Genomic DNA, 23,896 nt, shown 5'->3' with positions numbered 1-23,896 from the left:
TTGATGCCGTCTGCTTTTATATTGCAATTATTCCTGAAAAGATTTTCCTCTTTGAATTTAGCCTTAATTTGTAAAAACAAAAACAAACAAACAAAAACCCCAAGTGAAACCATCCCAAAGAGTGGTTGCATCTGACAATGTATACTACATTCTGCCCTAGTAGTTCCTCATTTCTCAACAATAAGGAGGAAGATAGTTTTCATTCATTAAATGATAATTTCTAAATGGAGAAATATTTCAATGAGTTTTGTAGAAAAAACCAAAACAAATCTATGATTAAAAAACACTCAAGAGAAAAGGCATCATTTAAAAAATTCTTTATGAGTATTTAAGCTTGTTGGGTTCAATCATTAAGAAAGATATTTTACACAAGTCATTGGTAACCTAAAAGAGGGTACAAAGAGCTCATCAGAGGAATCTGAAGAAGGTCACTGAGTACAGTCCCTAGAAGTCCAGGTGCTCTTTGCCTCCGGCCATAACGCTACATCCCAGGCTCAGCTGTTTGGCGGATTCCACCAGATCCCGTTTGCTCGAGCGGCTCACTGTGTCTGACAAGTCTGGAGGCAAATGCAGTCGCTGTAGCAGGAGATATTGGGATGGGGGAGGAGAAAAATGTAATTAATTTTGCTTTCGTTAGCATACTTCAGCATGCAATATTATGCTCTGTTGATCAGCATTCAGCCTTGCATATGAAATTCCCACTCAAACAGTTCCTCAGACTTATATCCATTAAACTACAAGCAATTCCTACCAGATTTTTACAAACTTCAGCCTTTCCAGAGTGGGATTAAAAAAAAAATTTAAATAGAAATTTCCTGAGCACAATTCTAAACTTTTTAAAGTTTTCTTCATTGAACTGTAAATAAAATCGTAGTTCTAGATAGTCACAAGATTATATTCAATAGCAAGGCAAGACAATAAGACAAATTACAGTAGATTTGTGAAAAGAAAATATTGCTTTGAGGAAGAAGAAAAAGTTAGGTCCATTAAATGATCCCCATCAGAGCTATAAACTGCTATTCTGTATTCTGTGTGCAACTCAATGTGGCCTCAGTAATAGGGAACCAGGAAGAGCAACCTTTTCACAAATGCTTATTTTATTTTATTAGGTTTACCCAATATCAAGACATCTAGGCTCTGATTTCTCCAGGACTTTAGACTTTTTACAGAAATACAAAGTAAAATTTCAAGGCTTCCCAACACAAAGGTCATGGTTTTCATGTCCACATATGCCAGAAACAGAATTTGTGTTAGGGCTGTTTGCTCACAATTCTTCAGCATTAAGTACATTGGGCCCAGAAGGTGCCAGTATTTTCAAACTGTCTTGTGGATCTCAATTTTCCCATTTTGCATAATATTTGTGGTCATAACCTATTTTATACGAAACCAATATGTACAAAAAGGTCCTTTTCTTTTTAAAAATAATTCAACAACACATTGGAGAATCTATACAAGTAAATCCATATAAGCCTCCCCAATAACTTATCAATAAGAGAGAAGAACTCAATCACCTATGACTTAATAGAATTGAACACTGGAAGGACTTGTAGAGGTCAGCTGTTCCAATGACTTAATTTTATAGAAGAGTTTAGAGGGAGAAAGTGACTTGTCAAGACTCTAGACCTAGACTCCAAATCTAGTACTTTCTTTCTGCTGAATCAAGAGCTCTTAGCTGAGTTTTCAGGTGTTTCCTATGGTCAAGAGAAGTAATCTGAAACACCACACCCACTAATAAACCCAATATGACAACTGCCTCTGAGAATGGGATTTAGTTCATAAAATTCAGTTTCTAGGAATGTCTCTGTTGTAGAAAGTGAGATGTGTCTCTGTAATGAACTAAAGGAAAGGAGGCCACATAGGAGGCACAGAGGGGAACTGAGATTGCCGGCCGATCAAGTCACCTGTTTGGGGACCGCACTGAAAATGGGGATAGAGACGGCCCTTCAACATGGGAGGGAACAAAGTGGCAAGAATAGAGTGGCCCATCACATCATAATGGCAAGAGTTGGAAAAGACCTTAGACATCATGAGCCCAGTTCCTCTCATTTATATATGAGATAACTGAGCCCAAAGAGGTGAAAGGGAGATGTTGAAGCAGCAGAAATCAGAGCTTTTGACTTCAACTTCAGGGCCCTTTATCAGTCAATGTGCTCCACACACTCTTACTTCTTTCTATTGTAGGTTATTTTTTATGACCACAGAAATAAAGCAGCAAGACTCGAGATTTCACATGTTTGAATGAATTTATTAAGGATTTTCTTTGCAATTGATCTCACTCTGCCTTTACTCTTTGCAATAAATAGGAATATATATATATATATGATAAAATATTTTATCATCGAAACAAAAGGCTTTCATAAGAAAGGCAGTTTGGTATAGGTGTTCAGGAAAGGGGTATCTGGGATCAAGTCTGGGCTCTGAAAGCTGTGTGATCATAGACAAATCAGTGAACCTTGCTAAGCCTTAGTTTACCTACTTGTCAAATGGAGATATTAATATGTGCACTCCCCACCTCCTAGGGTTTCTGTGAGGAAGGACTTTGTAAAAGTCAGTATTATAAAAATGTGAATTTTTAACATGCAAGAAAATTATTAGAACTATATAATGCTTGATCTTTATGTAGTGCTTGAAGGTGTTTACAAAGTGCTTTACCTAGATCTCATCTGACACTTACAACTATCTTATTAAGGCAGAGATTATAAAAAAAACTTCATTCCCCTTTTACAGAAGAGGATAATGTATTACAATCCTTTTGTGAATCAAGATACAAACTCAGAGAGTGTTTAGGTGGCCAGAGTGAAACAGCTATTAAGTGATGGAAGCTGAGATTTAGAGGTTTTTTTTTTTTTAATCCCTTATTCAGTATTGTTTTCCCTCTTCCAAGAGTTATAAGAGAAACTGAATGACATCTTATTCTGTGGGCTATGGACTTCCCAGGAATACTGTCATATACTGTCATAGTTACTTAAAAAATAATAATTGCTTTTTATTTTGCAAAATATATGCAAAGATGGTTCAATATTGCAAAACATTGTGTTCCAAATTTTTCTCCCTCCCTCCTTACCTCCCCTAAATAGCAAGCAATTCAATATAAGTTAAATACATGCAATCGTAAATACATCTCATTTACCATGCTGCACAAGAAATATCAGACCAAAAAGGGAAAAAAAAAAAAGAAACAAGCAAGCAAACAACAACAAAGGTGTTGTGATCCTTTCATGTTGTGATCCACATTCAGTCCCACAGTCCTCTTTCTGAGTGTAGCTGGCTCTCTCTACCACAAGTCTATTGGAATTGGCCTAACTCACCTCACTGTTGAAAAGAGCCATGTTTATTACAGTTGATCATCACAGAATCTTCTTGTTGCTGTGTATATTGTCATAGTTATTACAAAGGTCTATAAATCCATGTAGCACGATATACTTTCATTTTTGTATTTATTTAGCTCCCAACAATATACACTATGAATGCAACTACTATGTTTGTGTTTGCATATGTCCATAAAATATTTTGGTATTAAAAAGAGATTCCCATACTCAGATCCCTGGATTATGCCATGGTTATAAAAATGTATGTAGAATTTATTTCCTCAACCACCTTGTTTCAAAAAATATGGTCACTGGTTATTCCACTGCTTAAAACACACCTTTTACTTCCCACATATCATTCTTGATAAAATGGATCTTTTGGGTTGACTAAAAACAGAATTAATACACCATGAAGACAACATTGTGTAGTTTAGAATTATAATTCTGGCAATGACAAGTTCTACCCCAATTTCTCACAAGTTTCTGGGTTTGCCTGGTTGTCTTTGGCTAAAACTTCTTCCTACCTCACTCTTAGGCATGCATGTGCATGTGTGTGTCCATGTGTGAGCCCCCGGCTGCCTTCAGCATGAGAAGATGAGAGAATGTTGCCAATGACACTCAGATGCGCTTGAGATTCCTTCAAATCAAAGTGACTTAGAAAAAAAGTAAATTACTCTTGGTCAGGAGTATTTTGATCATGTGATTAAGTCTATTTGAAAAATGTTTTATTTATTATTGAAAAGCCTGGTGGCTGATCAGTAATTTCCAAGGTCAGACCTTTGGAAAAATACTGATTCTCTGTGTCCCTTATCTTTTGCCAAGATCAGGTTGGCGGCACATGCTACGTTCTCCAGTGACCAAAGTGATTGCCATGATATTGATTTGGATATCGATGCCTCCCTTATCTACAATCATCATCAGCACAATAAAAAAGGGCAGAATATTTCAGGTCAGACTGACAGGTATGTAAGAGGTTCCTGACTCAGTTATACATTGTATTTAAGTATGAGAATGAGTGTTACTTCCACATTTGCCTGATATTGAAAATATCTGGTGGGAAGACTACAACACAGTACTGTATGTGACATTGTAGAGTTCTCTAATCCTAGATGCAAATGCGGAAACTATACGTTTCTAGACCTTGGGATGCCATAGAGAGTTACTGTAAAACAATCACCACCTTATAAAAATGTCCTGTGTTGTGCTGTCCTGACCAATGCCCTCTCAAAATAACGTCACTAAATACACTATAAACAAACCCTGTTCTTACACTGTGAAACCCACACTGCTGAAACGGCATCTTGGCCGATCGTCTGCAAGGAAAATGGACAGTCTGCAATCATGCTAGTGAGCCCTTCGACTGGGCTGGCATTGCCATCTCCAAATCAGCCTGTTGAATATTCGATGAATCCATACAGTCCCTATGGAACCGCCTCCCCTGGCATTCTGTTTACTTTAACATGATTTTAAAAAATTAGACCCATTAACCAGTTTAGACAGTTATGTATGAACAAATCACTTTTATTTTCAATTGTTAAAACTATTCATGGTCCTCATTTTACATATGGGACTTTGAAATTGAGGGACTAAAGTAAATGGACCTGAATAATTTGATTGTTTTGTTTTTATGTGTGTGGTGAAGAGAGGTTGTAGAAGTTGGTATCCTGGAATCCATGACTTTCTCTTCCCCCTTTTCCTTTCCTTTCCACCCTCCCTTTCTTCCTTCTTTCCCTCCCCTCCTTTCTTTCTTCCTTTTTCTTCCTCCCTCCCTCCCTTCTCTCCCTCTCTCTTTCTCTTCCTTCCTTCCTTCCACTTCTAGCTGAAGTTATAGGTATTTCTGCAAAGTAAATTGCTTCATTTGTGAAATACTAGGAGCTTCACTGCTGTCTACACAGGTCTGTTAGATTATCTGAAGCAATACTGCTGGATAATCCTGCTCCTTCTGCTTCACAGCTGAGAGCACCAAGCAGTGAACTTGGCAAAGTACTTTGGCCACGGATGGGTAAGCCTGCCAGAAATCCACCATAGCCCTGCAGAAATAGTCTTAAAAAGGGAGAGGTGATTTGCCTAGAATCTCCAAGGATTTATAAACTGAGCCAATCTTAGAAGCAGACTTCCAGATCATTTCCACTAGGTATCACTGGCTTCCTTAAGATCCGAATGCCTTCTGATCCTTTAAGGTCTATGTAGCGGACCTTCTGAGGGTCAGGGTCACTGCCTGCATCAGTTAGCTTGTCTCTTCTTAAGCCCTTGATCAAACAGCTCACCCACAGCCACTCACAAACGGATTTCCTGGCTCAACATTTACCTTCCTAACTCATTTTCTGCTAGCCTGCCAAGCTCACTGCTCACCACTTGCAGCTCAGAGACAGAAGGGGCAAGATAATGAATCTAGATTATACCTGGATTTGAGACAAATTGTAGGTAAATACCTATTAAAAGAAGTTTAATCAATTTATATTTATTTCATATTTTGCCAAGACAAAACCACAAGCTGCCATTTATTTATTTATTTCTAAAATCATCATTTTAATCCTAGACAGGTAAATAGGGATTTAAGGGTTTAAAACACCCGCGTTTTACTAAGAGCTCACGAAATGTAATCATTTGTATAGTACAGTATTGAAGACATTATGTACTTCATGTACTCAAAATCTTCCTAATAGCCACATCTTTAATTTTAAAAAAGTAACCTAAATAAACTCACAGATTGCCATAACTGGAACCTTAGAGCTAATATAGCTCCTTTCCTCATTTTACACACAAGGAAACTGAGGTCCATAGGGGAGGACTTATCCAAGGTCACATAACAAGGCAATGGAAGAAACAGAATCTCAGACAGCTTTCAACTACCTGTTCCAGCTGACCCTTACATACAACGAAAACAAGCAACAACAGGCCTTTACTTGGACACTCTGAATAACTTATGATTTCCCTGGTGTGCTACCACCTGTGGCCAGCTCCTGCTAGCTTTCGAAGGGTTTCTGTGGCTAAAGTCTGCCATACCCTGGTGGCCAACCTTCTGGGAATGAGCCTTCTGGTACTGGGAAGAGCTCTCTGACCAAGGGGCCAGTTCTTGAAGCCCTGCTGGCTTGGTGTGCTAGTGCTTGCATCCATCCTTCCTTGCATCCAACTTTATGGTGCAGGAATCATCTTCACAACATAGTGAAACAGTTGAATAACCTCAAGCTCTTATTTAGCACCTTTTGTATGCAAACATCCAAGACATGGGTTTACATACTCACAAGAATTTGGAGTTGGTGAGAGAGGTTGTAAGTCTCCTAAGGTCACAAAGATAATAAAGAGAAGAGTTGGGGCTCCTTGTAAATCTTCCAACTCCAGACTGTCTTTATTATACCTTATCACCATAGAGCTAGATTACAGTAATTTTATTTAACTTATTTAACTAAGCTAATTGACATAGATATCCATGACTTCCAAACCGTGAAGAGAAAGAGAACCTTTTTCTTGGTCACTTTTAGTTTTATTCAGAAAACATTTTTTAGGCATTTTGTATTCTGTACAAAAAACAAAAACAAAACAAAACAAAAAAAACCCAACGTGCAATATGTTATGGGAAAGTTGATATGAGACATGGTCCTTGCTCTGATGGAATTTAGGGTCTATGAGGTGGAAAAGAAACAAAAATAAATATAATATAAATATTTATAATTTATAATATAATAACAAAAATAAATATAAATATTTATAATATAATAATAATACAAATAATAGAGGTCATTATTGATTATGAAGTGAAGAAGCTCAAGGTGGCTTCCTGGAGGAGATGGCATTTGAGTTGGGCTTTAAATAAAGGGAGAAATATGAATAGGTAAAGAGAAGAAGATCTCAGCACAAGGAACAGCATAAGTGAAAGCATGGAGCTAGGAAAGAATAATGTACGTCCAAAAGAAGAGCCTAGACAAATTTGGTCAGATCAAAGAGTTCTTAAAGGAGAATTAAATGAGACAAGAATGGAAACACAAGGTGGGCTAGACTACAAAGAGCTATGAATGCCAGGCAAAGGCAGTCAATAGGGAGCCATATTTCTAAGGGGAATGGAAGGACAAAGTAAGTAATTAATGTTGGCCATATTGTATAGAATGGAAGGGAGGCAAGGTCCTGTAAATGAGATCTTTGGGTGGTAATGAGTGCCTGGAAAAAGGAGATATGTGAGAGTGAATGTAGAGACAGAATTCATAGGACCTGGTAATTTATTGAGTAAAAAATCAAAACCAGGGAAAGAAAAAAGAATCAAAAATAATTTCAACTTTTACCCCTCCTTGATGGGGACTGAGTAGCAGAAGCTCTTAGCAAATATAATTTCTACTTAGGTTAAATCAGTTCTGGTTTTAGGACCTCAGAGCAGACTGACTTTCTCTCCCTCATCCTACCTCCTCCTCTCCCCTCACAACCCAGGTACAAAGAGTAATTTAACATGAATCACTGTAGTACCTTTTCAAATGGCTGAATAGGATTTCTCCAATCATTTTATGGGGTCTAGAGAGTCTTGGATGTTTCATTCTTTCTAGACAATTAATGAAGAGATCGTGAAAAAAAAAAAAACTGGAGAAGTAGAGTACTATATCAAGGAAGGATAATTAACTTATTTTCTCTGAAACCATCTCTTAAGCTAAGAAGTTGCAACCTGCCTCATGAATGAAATACTCCCACTGATAAAAATCATGGGTCATTGAAATACTGACTAAATCCTCACTGTATAAAAGCTAACAAACAAAATGACAGTCAGACTATCCTGACAGCTAAGCCTCTTTGAAAAATAAGAAGCCCAACATTCTGCTTTGGAACGTAGAGGGAAGAAAAACCTTTGTTCCCTTCCCAGAATCTCAGAAGCATCTGGCTTATATGTGGGTTTCCTCCTGAGGATCATTTGCCAGCTTCTGCCGCCGCGCAGTATCTGGTGTGGAGACCAACAAGCGCCCAACCCACGTATTGATTTTTGGCATGTGGGAATGTGGGCACTAGGAGCTCAAGGGGAGAGTTATGGCCAAATCATCATTATCCGCGAGCATTCATTCAGGATCTCTGCTGCAGCTGCACCCTTCCCTGCTCTGCCCCTCCCCGTCTATTTCCTGACCCGGGCCCTGCCCCAAAGAGGGCTGCACAGCTGGTGGAGTCTGAGCGGCTGGAACAGAGCCTCAAGCTGCACCCAAGGGGGAGAACATCACGGGTCACAGGGGCATGCTCAGAGCTCCCCAAGAAGTGGTCAGCCACTTCACTTGGTGACTGCCATCCCACTTTTGGGCAGCTCTAACTGTTAGGACATTGCCTTTCACATTGGGCTAAAATCTGCCTTTGTCCACTGCTCTCCTAGAGGACAGCTCTTCACTACTGGAAGATGGAGGCTGTATCCCACCCCCTCACTCCCAAGGCTTCCTTTCAATACATGTTCCTTTTATCAGTCCTAATATGACATAGTCTTAGTCCCCTCCCATTTCTTCTTTTTTCTCCCAAGAACATCCTTGCAAGAGATGAGGGAGAACCATCAACAGACTTCTTTGCTCTGATGTCTATCTCTAATCATGTGCTGGAGCTGTTCTTCAATAGGATTCAAAGTATTTATCTGAGAAGCCCAAACCAAAAACCAGTCTGCGACATGACCTTCTGTTTGGTGGCTGCTGGTAAATCTTGCTACTTTTGAAGGGAATCTGCATGTGGAAGTGCTTTTGTCCTAGCTTTGGCGACATTTCACTTGGTTCTTATGGATGAATAGGGCAGAAGAACTGAGGCGTGATGCAGATCTTTGCTCTGGATGAGCAAATGAATATTTGGCCCTACTTGGGAATGGTCAGAGCTCCCACTGCCAAGCACAGTTAGATTTAAGGCTGGATTGTTTCTTTTTTGGCTCCAATTCATTCACTATAATTTGAGATTAAAATTGTTTTTATTAAACGTCACGTTCATCCTGGATCCTCTGAATGGAAATATTTCATTTGGCTCTTCTTCATTTACTGAAAATTAGATAAAAGTCTCAGGGAGCTAGAGAGTGCTACATTGGCTGGCTGTCTAAAAATGCTCAGGTGTGCAATTATTCTGACCGTCAATTATAACTGACAACTCTTGTCTTGCCTCCAGACCCACCTCTTTGAAAGCAGATTGTGGAGAACTCGCAAGTCTAAACAAAAAGGTGGTCTAGGGCACCCCTATGTGTGGCCACTTCCTTTCCTTGGGGCGGATGATCACAAGGTGGAGGGCCCTCACGTGTTGATCTAGGCCCCATAGAGAAAGGGAATCCATATGACCAGTACTGGCTGGGGAGTGCGTTTTCAACCTCTCTGGTGGCCAATCAGCCCCAACTGATGAAGAGCTTCCACTTTGCAGCAGCGAGACTGCCAATCAGCTGTTGCTCTGCCCAATCTGGGTGGGGTTTCCTTAGAGTTTCTGCCCTACCTGAACTAGACAGCTTCTTTGGAAGCATCAGGAGTACCTGTTGACAGGTTGCCAGTATGTAGTCGGGAAGCAATATATGTATGTACTTTAGAGTTGTCAACTAATATTTAAGGTGAGGCAACCTTAACGTTCCTTATCATCCTTCTCTTGGAATTCCAGGAGTCCTTGGAAAGCACCTAGTCATCTCTTTTATATCTCCCTTCGAACAGACTGAAAATTCCTTGAAAGTGGAGGAAATTTTTCAGTTTGTTTTTTCTATTTCCAGCACCCAGCAACAGATTGATCAACAAGCATTCATCCAACACCTTCTGGGGAGCAATCATTGCACGGAGATGTAGGGATACAAAGACCTTCCCTCACAGAGCTTACTTTCTATAAGAGGACAAAGGTACACAGTGGAATATACAGAATGAATACAATGTAAATAGGGGACATTTCAAATATAGGTTAAACTTTAATGGGTTAAGTTTACTTACTTACCAAGTAACCAAAATAAGTTACTATTTTGGAGCTCCCTGATAAAGGGAATTTAGGGAGGAAAGATAAACGAACCCAGAGGGGGATGCTTGAACAGTTGGAAGGGAGAGAGCAAATGATTCTATTTGGTGTGGATGATAGCACACCTGCTCCAGGTGTGGGGACGGGAGAGAGAGGGCCGTGTGTGAGGAATTGAGAGCAGGGTGTCTTGTCTGGATCACAGAGTGAGTGAAAGTGAGCAAAGTCCACTGCAAGGAAAGGTTAAGTTGGGGAAAGGTTGTGAGGGCTTCTAAAAAACAGAGTTTATTTTTTTTCCTAGAAGCAATGGGAGGCCACTGGGATTCATTGGGCATGGGGTCACTGGTCAGTGTAGCTGTGTGTGGGATGGGCGGGTGTTGGGAGTGTAATAGCTCTGTGAGGAGAGATGGGGTCAGATGTTGCTCTGGTGTCCATCTCTAATCATGTGCTGGAGCTGTTCTTCAATAGGATTCAAAGTATTTATCTGAGAAGCCCAAACCAAAAACCAGTCTGCGACATGACCTTCTGTTTGGCGGCTGCTGGTAAATCTTGCTACTTTTGAAGGGATTCTGCTGTGTGGAAGTGCTTTTGTCCTAGCTGTGGCGACATTTCACTTGGTTCTTCCCTGGGAGCAAAATCAGCAGGACTTGGCCACTGGCCTTTTATATATGGGATGAGGGAGGATAATACTGAAGTGGTCAACCTTGGAGATCTGAAAAATGTCCATGCTTCTGACAAAAATATCAAAGACTGGGGGAGGTTTTTAGGAAAAGATAATGAATTCTGGTTTTGGTGAGCTTGACACATCTCTTGGGAATTCAGTTGGATGTATTGGGTGATATAGAACTGAATGAAACTCAGGGCTAGATATATTGATCTGTGAGTCATCTGTATGTAATAATTAAACCTATGGGAGCTGATGAAATCACCAAAAAAGTGAAGAAAGAAAAGAGAAAAGGGGAAGGAGGAAAGGAGCCTATCTATAGTGCCTGCTATGAACCAGGCACTGTGCTAAGTGTTTAGGTTTTTTTTTTTTTAAACAACTAATGCCTCATTTGTTCCTCAAAACAACGTTGTAGGGTAGCTGCTACTATTATCCCCATTTTACAGTTTGGGAAGCTGAGGCAAACAGAGATTAAATGGCTGACTCAGGGTTGCACAGCTAGTAAATGTCTGAGGCCTGATTTGACTCCAGACCCATTGAGCTACCGCTGGGACCATAGTCAGTCTTTGGGGACTATTGACTATTAGGGAGCATGATATGGAAGATAAACCAGCAGAAGAGACTGGGAAAAAGAAATCGGACAGGTAAGAAGGGGAATCAGGAGAGAAGAGTGTTCTGAACACCTGGAGAGGGAGTATCTGAGAGAGAGTGGTCAGCAGTGTTAATGGCAAGGAAGGAGCTTTTTCTGGGAGTCTAGCTGAGAAATGGGAGGAAAGACATTAAATGATAGATTGAGAGGAAAGTAAAGAAAAAGGAGAGATCCACAGAGTTCAGCCTGGCACTTTGAATACAGTAGGTGCTTAATACACACTTGTTGCTGACTGATTAGTGCCTGTTGATCAAGATGTAATAGTCTTCCCAGAGAGACTTCAGGAAAGCTTAAAGGTCAAGAAGGGCCTAAAGTTCTTGGTAGTAGAGGGAAAAGCTTTTGGGTGCAAAATAAAGATTGTACATTTCAGAAAAGGTATGGTATATGAAGAGACCAGAAAAAGCAGTTGACTGTAGGGTTTGAGTTGTGTTCCTACCTTTGTTCCCAGTCACTCATCTGAATAACAGGGAAGTTTTAAATCAGGGAAGTCAGGGAAGAATAAATATCACTAAACCTGGAGGTCTAGCTTCTCCAACCTTCTGCTGGAGAGGGCAAACCTCAACTCTGAGGCTCCGAAGGAGTCAAAAAGAGCCCTAAGGGACGAGAAGCTGTCCTGAAAGATACAGTAGTATTTCAGCTAAGAAGGGCACTGCAACACCCCAGCTGAAGGAAGTACAGTACCAGCCAGCCAAACCAGTGGCTGAAGGGTGACCGTTTCCACAGAGGGGCCAGTCCAAGGAGCCCACTGGATTCTATGAGCAGAGATTCCATATCCTAAGGAGACCCTAGCAGTTAAGCGGCCTGCACTCTTAGCTGCCAAAGAGCTTGCCAGTCACAGTCCTGCAGGAGCTCGGGGCCAAATGATTTACACGGGTCAGTTTAGTGGCAGGAGTGTTTAATGTCTCATTTTGCCTAGTAGAGAACTGATGTGTCCAGCCAAGTCTCTGAACCATTCAAGGGGCCAATCTAGCTATCATCAGAGCATGAAACCCGTGTCCTTTGTGAAAGGTCATCCAGCTAAGGTGCTACAGAATGGCAAATAATAGCAACAAAAATTACATTTTTATAGTGAGTTAAAGTTCACCAAAGCACTTTCTTTGTAAGGAAGGTAAGTTATATGTAATTAATCTCGTTTTATAGGTGAGGAAACTGTGGCTAATAGCTTAAGTGATTTCCCTAGGGTCATAAAGTACATATAAGAGGCTTAACCGAAATCTTCTTTTGGTCAATACCATCAAGTATTGATCTCTAAAATACCCAAGGAATAAATATTTAAGAAAAGTCAATTGGTCAAAGAATAGAACAAAAAGTTTTAAAGGGAAGAAATACAAACTATCTAAGACCACAGGAAAGAAAGCTCTAAATCAGTTATGCAAGATAAGAACAATGACAAATTAAAATCTGAGATTTCACTTCATACCTATCAGACTGGAAAATATGACAATACCTAAGTAAGTAATGAAGGAGCTAATGGAAAACAGTTCTATAAATTTATTGTTCATTCTGGAAAATGAATTTGAAATATATTGTAAAAATCACTAAATGGCATATACCATTGGACCCAGCAATACTACAACTAGGTATATCCCCCAAGGAGGTAAAAGACAGAGAGGACCCATATCTACAAACATGTTTATAGGAGAAAAGTGTTAGAGAAGAAATGGAAATAAAGTGGGAATCCATCGATTAGGGAATTAGCAGAACAAATTGTGGCATATGAATGTAATAGAGTATTGTAATGACAGTGCAAGAATTATGAATGTGAACGACTCAGAGAAATTGGGGAAAATCTGAATGAACTGAAGAAGAATTAAGCAAACAGAATCAGGAGAACAATTTATACAATGATCACAATATTGTAAAAGAAAACAATCCTGAATGACTTCAAAATTAAGCAACATAGTCACCAATCTTGACTTCATAAAATTGACGTATACTGCTTCTTCTCAATATAGAAATGGGGGATAACAGATGTGGAATGAGGTTATTTATTGTCAGATGTGGCCTAAATGTTGGTTTATTTTTCTTACATATATTTCTTTGTTATTAGCGAATGGTCATTGAGAAGTGAATGTGATGTAAAAAGAGAATCAATATTTTTTTTTTGAATAAGAAAAATAATGCAAAAAGAATGTCATCCAGTTGGAAGATCTTAACAAATCCAGTTAATCTATGTGTAATTTTAAATAGTACCAGGGAAAAATGTTTATGTAATGTCAAAAAGAATTTCTGAGATATTTTGACAATTTTTCAGGCCTGTAATTTTAAAAAAATTCAACTCATCAAATATTCATCTATTTTCTCTGTATAGTATGCAAGATATAAGTAAGATTCATAAATCATAAGAGATACTATCTATGTAAATTTGCTTTGAAAACCTTAAAGTGCTATTTAAATGTTATTGTGATTTTTGTTATTGAAATGGCATCCCAGTGCTGTGGATATACCCCATTTTCAACGTTTATTAACTGATTTCTTATTTTCTTAATCTCCTTGAGGTCACGCTCCAATTCTAATTTGTATAGTTGCTTTAAATCATCTTGCTATTATGAATAATAGTTAATTTCTCTACATACTTTCTTCCTTTCTTTTTTAATTAAATCTTTTTATTTTCAAAACATATGCACAGGTAATTTTTCAACATTGATCCTTGCATAGCTTTGTGTTCCAAATTTTCTCTCCTTCCCCCCACCCCCTCCCCTAGATGGCAAGTATCCAATATTATGTTATACATTTAAAATATATCTACATACTTTCAAGTTTGTTTTACATTTATTTTGTTTGATCCTCACAACAACTCTGTCAGATGGGTGCTGTTATTATCCTGTTTTATAAATGAAAAAACTGAGGCTGAAAGAGGTTGCATGATTAATAAGCTAAGAAGGGTAATGAGGCAGGACCATGAATCCAGGTTTTCCTGACTTCCTGTCCAATGTTCCTCCCATTACATCATTCAGACATCTATATTACTTTATTAATAATGACTATTTTTATTTCATGATTAGCAAGGTAATGGGATGATCTACATAAGTAATTTTCCACATAACTGAAGATAGCCCCTCTATTCAGGTACCAAAAAGTTTTTTTCTTCTTCTAAATTGTGAACTATTTTAGGAAGAAAAATTTCCTAAATATATCTCATGTCTTCTTAAATAGGGCACAATGTATCTTGATGACCAGAGGCCAGAGTTATCAGCATCAACTGTTCAACTGTGTGGTGGGGCACTGCCAAACTTGTTTGCTCCTCTGTTAGATGGTCCCACGTGGTTATTTTCTGCTTTTACTTTGTAAACTTATGGTAAGTGTTTTCCATTGGCTTTAAGGATATCTTCTGCAGAGTCCGGAGAGAAGAGAGATTTCCTCTGCAGGGTGTGGTCCTTCAGATGTTCCTTTTTGTAGGATGTTTTGCTGAATTCATTAAGCCTCTCAATTTTTTCTCAATGAAATCTAAGGTCTCTCAAAAGAGAATGGCTGGTAAAAAACAAGCATATGAAGAATTCCTATTGACAGACTATGATAGGAAGGATGGTCGGTCCATCAAGTCAGTCTGCGTGTGTATCTTATACAGGGACTGCATGACCAAGAAGAATGAGTTGGGCCAAGAATTAAATAGGAATATGGGCACAGGTTGGCTTGCTTTTCAGAAATCGCACAGAATTTCTAATAATTCTTAGCTATGCTGGGCCCATCTTTTACCAGCAATATTCTCTTGGTAATGCTATTTGTTTGTGGATTATGGAATGCCATGATATCCAAAGAACCTAAATTGTGAGAAGCCCAAAAGGCAACAAAAAGACATATGGTAGATGAACATAATCAGCAGATTTGTGTGCAAGAAACGGCCTGAAAGAAATCAAGGAAGAAATTTCTGACTGAAAAAGGAGGTGGGCCAGTCACATAGGGAGAGTGAGAGATAACAGATGGAAAGCCCTTCTGCTGTACTGAAACGCAAAGAAAAAGATCTCTCGGCTGTCTCCAGGGCATTGGGTTGATTCTCTATGGAGGACTTAAGGGGCAAGAATGGCAAAGGAAGAGAAAGCTTGTGATCTATGTTGGTAGAGTGATTAATTGCAATTATGAGTCATTAAAGTATAGAAGTAAGACCCTCCCTCCTTGGTTTCTGGAGATCAGCTGTCACTTGTTGCTTTTGCTAAGACTTAACCCCCTGACCTACTCATAATAGGCATACAAAAGGTGATATAGTGGCAAGAGTATTGAAAATCAAGTCAAAATACACAGGTCCAAGTCCCAGTACCCACTATTTGTTAGCTCTAAAACCCTGGACAGAAAATTTAAGTTTCTGGGCCTTCATCCGTACAATACCCATCTTACCCCCTACAGAGCTCTTATGAGGATCAGTTATATATGTTTTTACTCCAAGTGGACCTTCAGCTCTGAGGCTACGACCCTTACTGATTGACACCAATATATGTAGCTGGCCTGGATTCAACCATGTGACCTTTTCATCTTTTTCACATTTTCTGAAATCCCACCAAGTACGTGACAGTTATGGCAGGCACAGGGTTGGATCTGGAGTCAGAAGCCATGAGTTCAAATCCAGGGTCAGACTCTAGCTATGTGATTCTAGGCAAGCCACTTAATCCTGCTTGCCCTACTTTCCTCATTATAAAGTGAGTTTGAGAAAATTTCAAACCATTCCAATATCTTTGCCAAGAAAATCCCAAAAGAGGTTGAGAAGAATTGGACATAACTGAAAACAACTGGACAACAATGCAATGCAGCTCTCCCCCCTGCTCCAGGAACAGTAATCAAATATAGCTCATTATCACCGATTCTGGGAAACTGTATCAGTTAACTGCCCTGTTGTCCAATCTGCCATTTGACTTCCCAGATGAAAAACTCTTGTCCCTCCTCCCCTATCAGAATGTAAGTTGCTTGAAGACAGAGACTGTCTCTTTATATTCATTCTTCAGTGGCTGGTATACAGTAAGTGCTTAATAGATGTACATTCATTCATCCTTCCAAGCACTCTGGGCTGGCCTCTGATCTCCCTCGGCCAAGTCTGACCTTGTCAGTCCTGTTTGGGTGGCTCTCCACAGCCTCACCCCAGCTGCCTTCTCCAGTCTGTTCTCACTATTCTGGCCACGACACTGACATTCCGGCCCACCTTGCTGCTCACCATTGTATCCCACTTTGTCTCTCCCAAGTTCTCAGTGAATGAATGAAAGAAAGAAAGCTCTATAAAGGTGAGCTTTGAAGGCATGAAATTCATTGAGAAGATTCACAATTACAAGTACCCCAAGGATAATCCAAAGACCAATGTTGGGTAGAATAACGACAGCATGCTACAAACACGAATTGTGTGAGAACTGTCATAAAGGTCACCATTGAAGAGATGAGGAACCAGCAGAGGAGGGCTCCTCATCAAATAGTGTCCAATGGACAGTCGCCTGACAACTAGAATAAGTCTTCCTGGAAGTTGAGGTGGTCTTCTATGGAAAATGATGGAAAGACCAGGATAAAAATGACATGTGGTTTACAATGGGGATGGTGAAAAGGCTCCCAAGCTGAATTCAGAGAGTGTCTCTAACAGATACTGCAGCTTTCAATTCTGTAGCTTTTAATCTGTTGCATATTGGGTAGGGAGATGACAAGCTTCCTAGAACTGCATGCTAAGTAAAAGCTCATAAGTCCAAAAGGTGCTGAGTCCATAAGGGTCATCATGTGTGGGTTTTTCATTGTTAATTAGCAGAGACTGTCTCCTGGCATTGAAAGTCACTTCTAAGCTCTAGGCTATCTGATAAAGCACTGAGGTTGTTAGTAGTCTCACCTTCATATAAGTGGGGGTTATTTGTATAAGTAGATGCCTTTATTATTTAATATAAATTTATAAAAAGGCAGATTTAAAGAGAAAATACACAACTCATAAACTTATTTTGTCTTTAAGTCATTTTAAATTAGAGAGTACTTTCATGGTAAGAATCATAGGTAATTAAAGAAGGATGAGAAAACCTCTTTTGAAAACAGTAGGTAGAACCTCAAATTATATCCTTTGCCAGTACTAATTTTTACAACTTTCCTCATTAAAAATATTGTCAAAATAAAAATCATGTTATTTTTGTAGTCCTTTAGATGCTATATTCAATTCAAATAGTCTGACAAATCTCAATTGGTCTTTTCTTTTTGTACTTGGCCTTTCAAATGTTACTACTTATCTATGATTAAAACTATAGGGACGCATTTAAATTCTTTCTTAGTCCTCAAATAATGAGCACAGTGCTATTGGGATCACCTATCCAATATAGGATGGAAAACTGTAGGCTAGGATGACTCAGATGAAACAATATTTCAAACTTTCATCTTCCTCAATGTGGGTATCACTTTCTTTGATATAGAACATGTTTCTTCTATCCTTCAGTAGAAAGTTTTCATGAGTTGTTGTGATTAAAATAAAAATAATTGCTGGCTAGTTAACCACTTGGTGATAAGCCTCTTCAAACTGAGCTTGGCTGGTCCTATTAATTCAATTTTCCAAAGTTTAAAATTTTAATCTAGGATACTTTCTGAGTGCAACCGATTCTTCTTTTCATAATAAGTGGACATGGGAGGAGGTAAAGTTACTGTGTTCAAAACATGAATGTTAACACTTCATTATTCATTTTTTCATGAAACAAATATATTGATTTGTTTTCTAATTGGGATAAGACTCTATATAACTGTCGAGAATAATTATTAAAGATAAACAGTTGTTCATAAAACCTTGCAGGCAAAGCCCTCTTTCTTCAAAACAAACAAACAAACAAACAAACAAAAAACAAGTGCAGAGTTTACGATTTTCTTTTTTTAAAAAAAGATTTGCAAATTGTACAATTTCGGTAAAATTTTGTTTTTCAGCATACTTGCTCGTAATATATCTATCCATCTCAGTGTATGTATATAGCTTACACCAAATATCAGCATCAAAGGAACATGTTGAAATATACAAATGGTAGCAATAGACTGTTTAATTTATGTTTATGTTAATACTCAACAAACCAGATGACTAACCATCTAATCCAGGATCCTGGTTTCTCTCTCTCTTCTCTATTTCTGTCCTGCCTTTTTTTTTTTTTTTTTTTTTTTTTGGATATTTTACTTCTCCAGAGAATAGTTAAGAGGTCTGGAAGTTGATTATTTATGCATTATATGGGCTGTGTCTACTGCATAATATTACTTGAAAATTGAGGACTCCATACCTGGCTTAGAATTCTAATATGCTCTGTCACTAACTGCAGTGTCTATTAGTGAAGAAAACAGCAAGTCAAAAATCAGTAAATGCTTACTATAATGTCAGGACCACATTAAATTAAATGCTGGAGATACAAAGAACAACAGACATAGTCCCTTCCCTCAAAGAGTTTGCAAAGTTGAATGGGGAAGAAAATGTGTAAATAATTAGTTACGTACAATATATAAAATCAATCAATCAGATGGGTAGGCACTAGCAGGTAAGGCTTGGAAAGGCCTCCTGCAGAAGGTGATATTACAGCTGTCCATGTTTACTGGTAGTAGTAACATTTACTCAATTAGATAACATTGTGGACTGCACAAGATCATTCTGTGGTCCACATTTAATGCTAACAGCACAGTAGCCAAAGAGAAGTGTTCTAGGTAACTAAGTTATATCCTGTTTCTGATGTGGTGAAAAATTGCTTTTGAAGAGCTTTTCATTAAGGGATCTACAGTCCTATCTAAAATGCATTTAGCAATTATTTATTATGTGCAAAGCAGAGTAGAGGTCTACAGTGGGTAAAATCTGGCTATGTCTACTTTATAGACCTATCCATTTTCTTGCCAACATATCAGCTGGAATTTCCTTGATAGCATGTGCCGTTCTTGATCCTTGTAAAAACACAATACGAACATTTTTTAAAAATTAAATTTAAAAACTAAAAGCAACAGCTCTTTCCACTTCCCACTTTCTGTGCTAGACAGAATTTCTTTGTTCAAGAATCTACTTCAGCATGATGATCTGGAAGAAATCATTCTGGTAATTAAGTCATCTACATCATTTCTGATGACACGGAATTCATCTCCCCAACTTCCCCCATCACATCCTATGAACAAGGAATTAAATCCAGTATACAATATACATGCTTGATATCCTGCCTGTGCAAATAACTTTTTGAGCTGAATTCCCTCAAATGACAGGAGTTCAGCTGTATAGGATAGTACTTGGAGAAATGCAAATCATTACCAATATGGCATGTGTCCTTTACTGCCTTGGAGTAACAGAAGATAGCTGAAAGATATGGGAGGAATAAACTACTGTTTTTCTTTTGTTTCACAAACTGATCTTAGGACAATTGATATAAAACCAGAATGACTACATAAAACAAACCACTAGATTATTCCTGGGAAAATTTAACTTAATACATTTTTTCCTTAAAATCAATTAACATGGCTACTTTCTAGCCTTGTTCTTTATAAAGGACTGTGTCCCCATTGTACTTGTGTTTCCCACAATTGTGCACCTCTCTAAGCACATTTTATTCACATTCGTGTTCCAATGTGAACAGGAATGGGAGAATCATTTAGGTAACATTTTGGTAGAACAGAAGCAACTTAAACTGTCACCTAACCTTGGTTATCAAAAGCACAGTGAAAGATGCTTCTCCCTCCCCCGTTATCCCCCTCACTGGGGTAAAGAAATGAGATGGATGTGTCACAACATGGTCGCTCCCATCCTTGTGATCCTCGGATACAGCACTATTGCCTAAATGGGTCTCCACCAGGCCCCTCCCTCATGACTCCTTCCCATTCATCTTTCCTTAATTGTGTAGCAGGGCCTCTCACTTCTGGCAACCTTTCTGCTGGTCTCCAACTGCTGCTTAACCCAAGTCTTGTATGGCTCTGGGACACACAATGCAGGCAGGAGCATATAAGCCCCAGAGTGTGTGGAATTTGAATTAAGCTTCAGCAGGGCCAAGCCGAGAGGAGGCTTGAGATTCTAGGGCCTGCTGTTGCTACTGCAAGTGAATGAAGGAAGATTGGGAGCTTTCTTTGGAAAAGCACTTTGGGAGAAGAACTTCAAAACCCCCTTCTCTTGTCTCAGGAAGCCTTGTTGCTACCTGGAAAAGGAGGAGATTTTGGGTCCATCTTAAGGCCAGTTCTACAGAGAAGTAAAGCCAGACTTGATTTTAAGGACACATATCAAGCAGAGCTACAAAAGACAAGGACAATTCAGGAACCCATTTACAATGTTTTACACATTTGAAGCGAAATGTCAATCTTTAAAGATAATCTGCCATGTTATAAAAATGAACTAAGAAGACCAAACCAAATCTCTATTCTTCTTCCTCTTCTATTTCTCTTTCTTTTAAACTGTATAGAAACTCATTTGGCTATAGCCAGAAAGTTATTATCTTTATCCATGAATAACAGATTCAAACAGATGTCAGCCTTTCTCTTCACTATAGGAGGAAACTCTCCTGTCCAGATATAGCTAAAAGTAAACTATTGGCTAATTAAGCTATGTGGACACTCCAAGTTGATCACAGAATCCTAAAAACGCACAGAATGATAGCAGAATGGCTGGGCAACTCAACTGCTGGATGGGGAGTTTTAATTGACACATGGTTTATAGAAACCTCAAGCTTAATTCTATCATGTGAAAAAGGAAAAAAAAAAAAGTCTGGATTTTAAAATGTGAGAGTTCACCAAGTTTTACAAATTACTGGCTTCGATGCTGGCCTAATCACCATTTCCAAGACTGGACACTAGTAGCTTCTGATCTGAGCTGCCTGTTATCTTTGAAATGACAAATATCTATACTTGCAGTACATTTACATACACTCATTTGTTTTCTTATGTCTGTGTCCCTTCCCCCCCCCCCCCCAAAAAAAAAAAGATTAAAAGTACGATGGGTTTTTTCTATGTAATTCCCTCCAACATATGTGGTACATTTTTCTACAAATTATTGAGACAAGATATGAAATCCTATGTGGAAATGCCAACATAAAAACATTGCTTTCCCCTAACCTTCTAACTCTGGTTACTTTTGAGACCCCAACATTTCAGGGTCTGCTAGTTCCTGGATATGAAGAAAGAATTTTTAATGGGGCCAAATGTAGGTGTTTACAAGGGGAGAATTGTTGGTTTTTTTATTAGGCGCTGCCTTATGTTCAATAGTTCTATTTACTTTTTCAGGCTAGCCAGAATTAGAAAATTCCCATTGCTAGGCAGCCTAGCGCATCTGTGAAGTATTTCTGGGCATTCAGAACTGAGGCATGTGCTGCCCAAAGGGAGGTTTCATTACAGTATGCTATTTAGTCCTCATCCTTCCAGCTCTTCCCCCAACCTCCAAATAAACGTAATGCTCTTGCAAAAGGAAATCATCCTTACTCTATGCTAAAATATGCTAAAACATATTTACAAGATGGAAACACAACAATTAACACATTCATAAAGCTTTCGGGACAGGTTCACTTTAATGGTTTTTGGAAGTAGACTGATTTCCCCAAAGCTTTTAATCTGATTTTACTTTGTTCTACACATACAAAACAAGTTCTTTACTAAAGGTATTTGATGCATCTACTTGGAATACTTTGAATTAAAGAGAAAAGAAAATAACAGAAAAAAATTCATCTTATCTTTTATTTCCCTTTTTACCCCTACCCCACTCCAGCACAATAATTCTCACTTCCTTCACTGATCCATTGTTGATTATGGACTATGCTATTATTGGTCATGGTCTGTAGGAGTTTCTATACAAATGAAGTTATGTAGCCTGTTTCGGGTCTGAGAAAATTAAATGTGATTTTCCATCTCTGTATCAGCTAGTGAAACTTTCTCTAATGATTGAAAGGTATCAGTTGGAGAACCGTGTACCTAAAATGATTCGGTCCTAAGTAATTAAATTTTATTGTGCTACAAACGTATAAATGAATACAGCATTTATTAAGTGCTTACTATGTATGGAGAGCATTGTCCTAAGTACAGGGATATAAAATACAAAATAAAATTTATAAGTGCTATGATTCTTCTTCATCTTTCTTTCTTACACTGCTTTCCCAATAATGATATCAGCTCCATTTGAACACTTAAGTTTGCTAAATGCTGTTCTTGACATAGAGTTGCTAAATTTTTGATACTATTTATGCTTTAGTGTTACTGATGAACAGAAGTCATCAGAAGTATCTAAAATGAGATGAAAAAAAAATTCCAGTTTTCTGTGTGTTTCTGAAATTATGCTACTCACCTATTTAAAAACTAATCAATTTTACGGCATCTTTAGCATACACATGATGCTAGCTGGCAGTGTGGTCAGTCTGGCCTCTGATTCTCTTTCCAAGCTGTGGAACTCCTACCAGTCTTCAGAGAGCTCCTTTATGAAGAGCAGCCATCCTGCACTGCTGCCTCTGGACAGCACTGGACTAGAAAGGGGCTGAAGGATACAGGGAGTCCTGTCATCATTCAAAATAATCCATCTCCTATCTCTATGTGATTTCACAGACAAGATGTAAATAGTGAATAAACAGCCTCAGAAGGAAATCCTCTTTGTAAACAATGGAAAAGTAAATCAATTCAAGGAAACAATACCCTAAAAGTATTGATATAACAGGAAAAAAATGAGAATTTATAGAAAAATGACTATTGGTATTTTATTTTTGGATTCTTTTGGTAGCTTAATTAAAAGCATTCATGTTTCTACAGAAATAAATTAGTAAAAGCTAAGTTTAAATTCTTCAAGGATAACTTATAAATTAATTTTCATAGAATTCCACCCCCCCCCATACATTAAAAACTAATCTGCTGAGTGCTTTCTTCACTCTCAAAATGAGCAGGTCCTTTAAAACAAACAAGCAAACAAGCAAAAAAAGGCTTTTTTATTTGACCTTTGAGGCAATTCTTTTTAAAAGGAGGTCTTAAAAGATCCTTCAATATGGAGAAGTGCCAATACTTCGATACACTGAACTGGATGAATCTTGCAACAAGATGAAACTGTTCTAAAGGGGGTCTGGTTCAAGGCTTGACATCTTTTCAAGGTCTACAGGTATGTTCTTGATTCATGTGAATTCACATTGGAGAAACTAACAGGAAAACAAAGATGCGAAACAATTTTCTTTACAACTGCTGTATTGTTCTCTCTGACAGAATGAAATAATATCAAGCAAAAGTATTTTTTTCTCCTTTGATCAGATTCAAATATTTAAAAAAAGCTAAAATTTCTTCTGGTACATAAAGAATTGAGAAAACAGGATTTGTGAGAAAATATAAAATGTTTCTTTTAACTGCAATACTAATGTTATATAATCTGAGAAGTGATAAAGAGAAAAATGAGAGTTTTTCAATTTTTAAAAATAGGGCAGATATTTTTTCAAGTTGCCATTAATGTGAAACCATACATTTTCTCACCTATATAACATA

At 38.2% G+C, this 23,896-nt stretch overlaps 1 protein-coding gene and 1 long non-coding RNA gene across 4 annotated transcripts in view; one reads left to right on the top strand and one right to left on the bottom strand.

Annotated features, from left to right (window-relative positions):
* Positions 1-302: 302 nt before the first annotated feature.
* Positions 303-23,896, bottom strand: part of ELP4 (elongator acetyltransferase complex subunit 4) — a 232,574-nt gene continuing 208,980 nt past the window's right edge. The window contains exon 10 of one of the 3 annotated variants that reach the window (XM_031942487.1): positions 303-576. In XM_031942487.1, coding sequence (XP_031798347.1) covers positions 445-576 — 132 coding nt within the window. In that variant the 3' untranslated portion in view covers positions 303-444. Of the gene's footprint in view, positions 577-22,773; positions 23,560-23,896 lie in introns of those variants that run through there. The other 2 variants (XM_031942488.1, XM_031942489.1) reach the window with 2 other exon arrangements.
* Positions 12,311-23,896, top strand: part of LOC116419906 — a 13,748-nt gene continuing 2,162 nt past the window's right edge. The window contains exon 1 of the long non-coding RNA XR_004230239.1: positions 12,311-12,635. This is a non-coding gene — a long non-coding RNA (uncharacterized LOC116419906). The remainder of the gene's footprint in view (positions 12,636-23,896) is intronic.

Source organism: Sarcophilus harrisii, chromosome 6 (assembly GCF_902635505.1).
Source record: "Sarcophilus harrisii chromosome 6, mSarHar1.11, whole genome shotgun sequence".
NCBI classification, from domain to species: domain Eukaryota; kingdom Metazoa; phylum Chordata; class Mammalia; order Dasyuromorphia; family Dasyuridae; genus Sarcophilus; species Sarcophilus harrisii.
The sequence above is the reverse complement of the archived record's forward strand: the minus strand, read 5'-3'. Positions and strand labels throughout refer to the sequence as shown.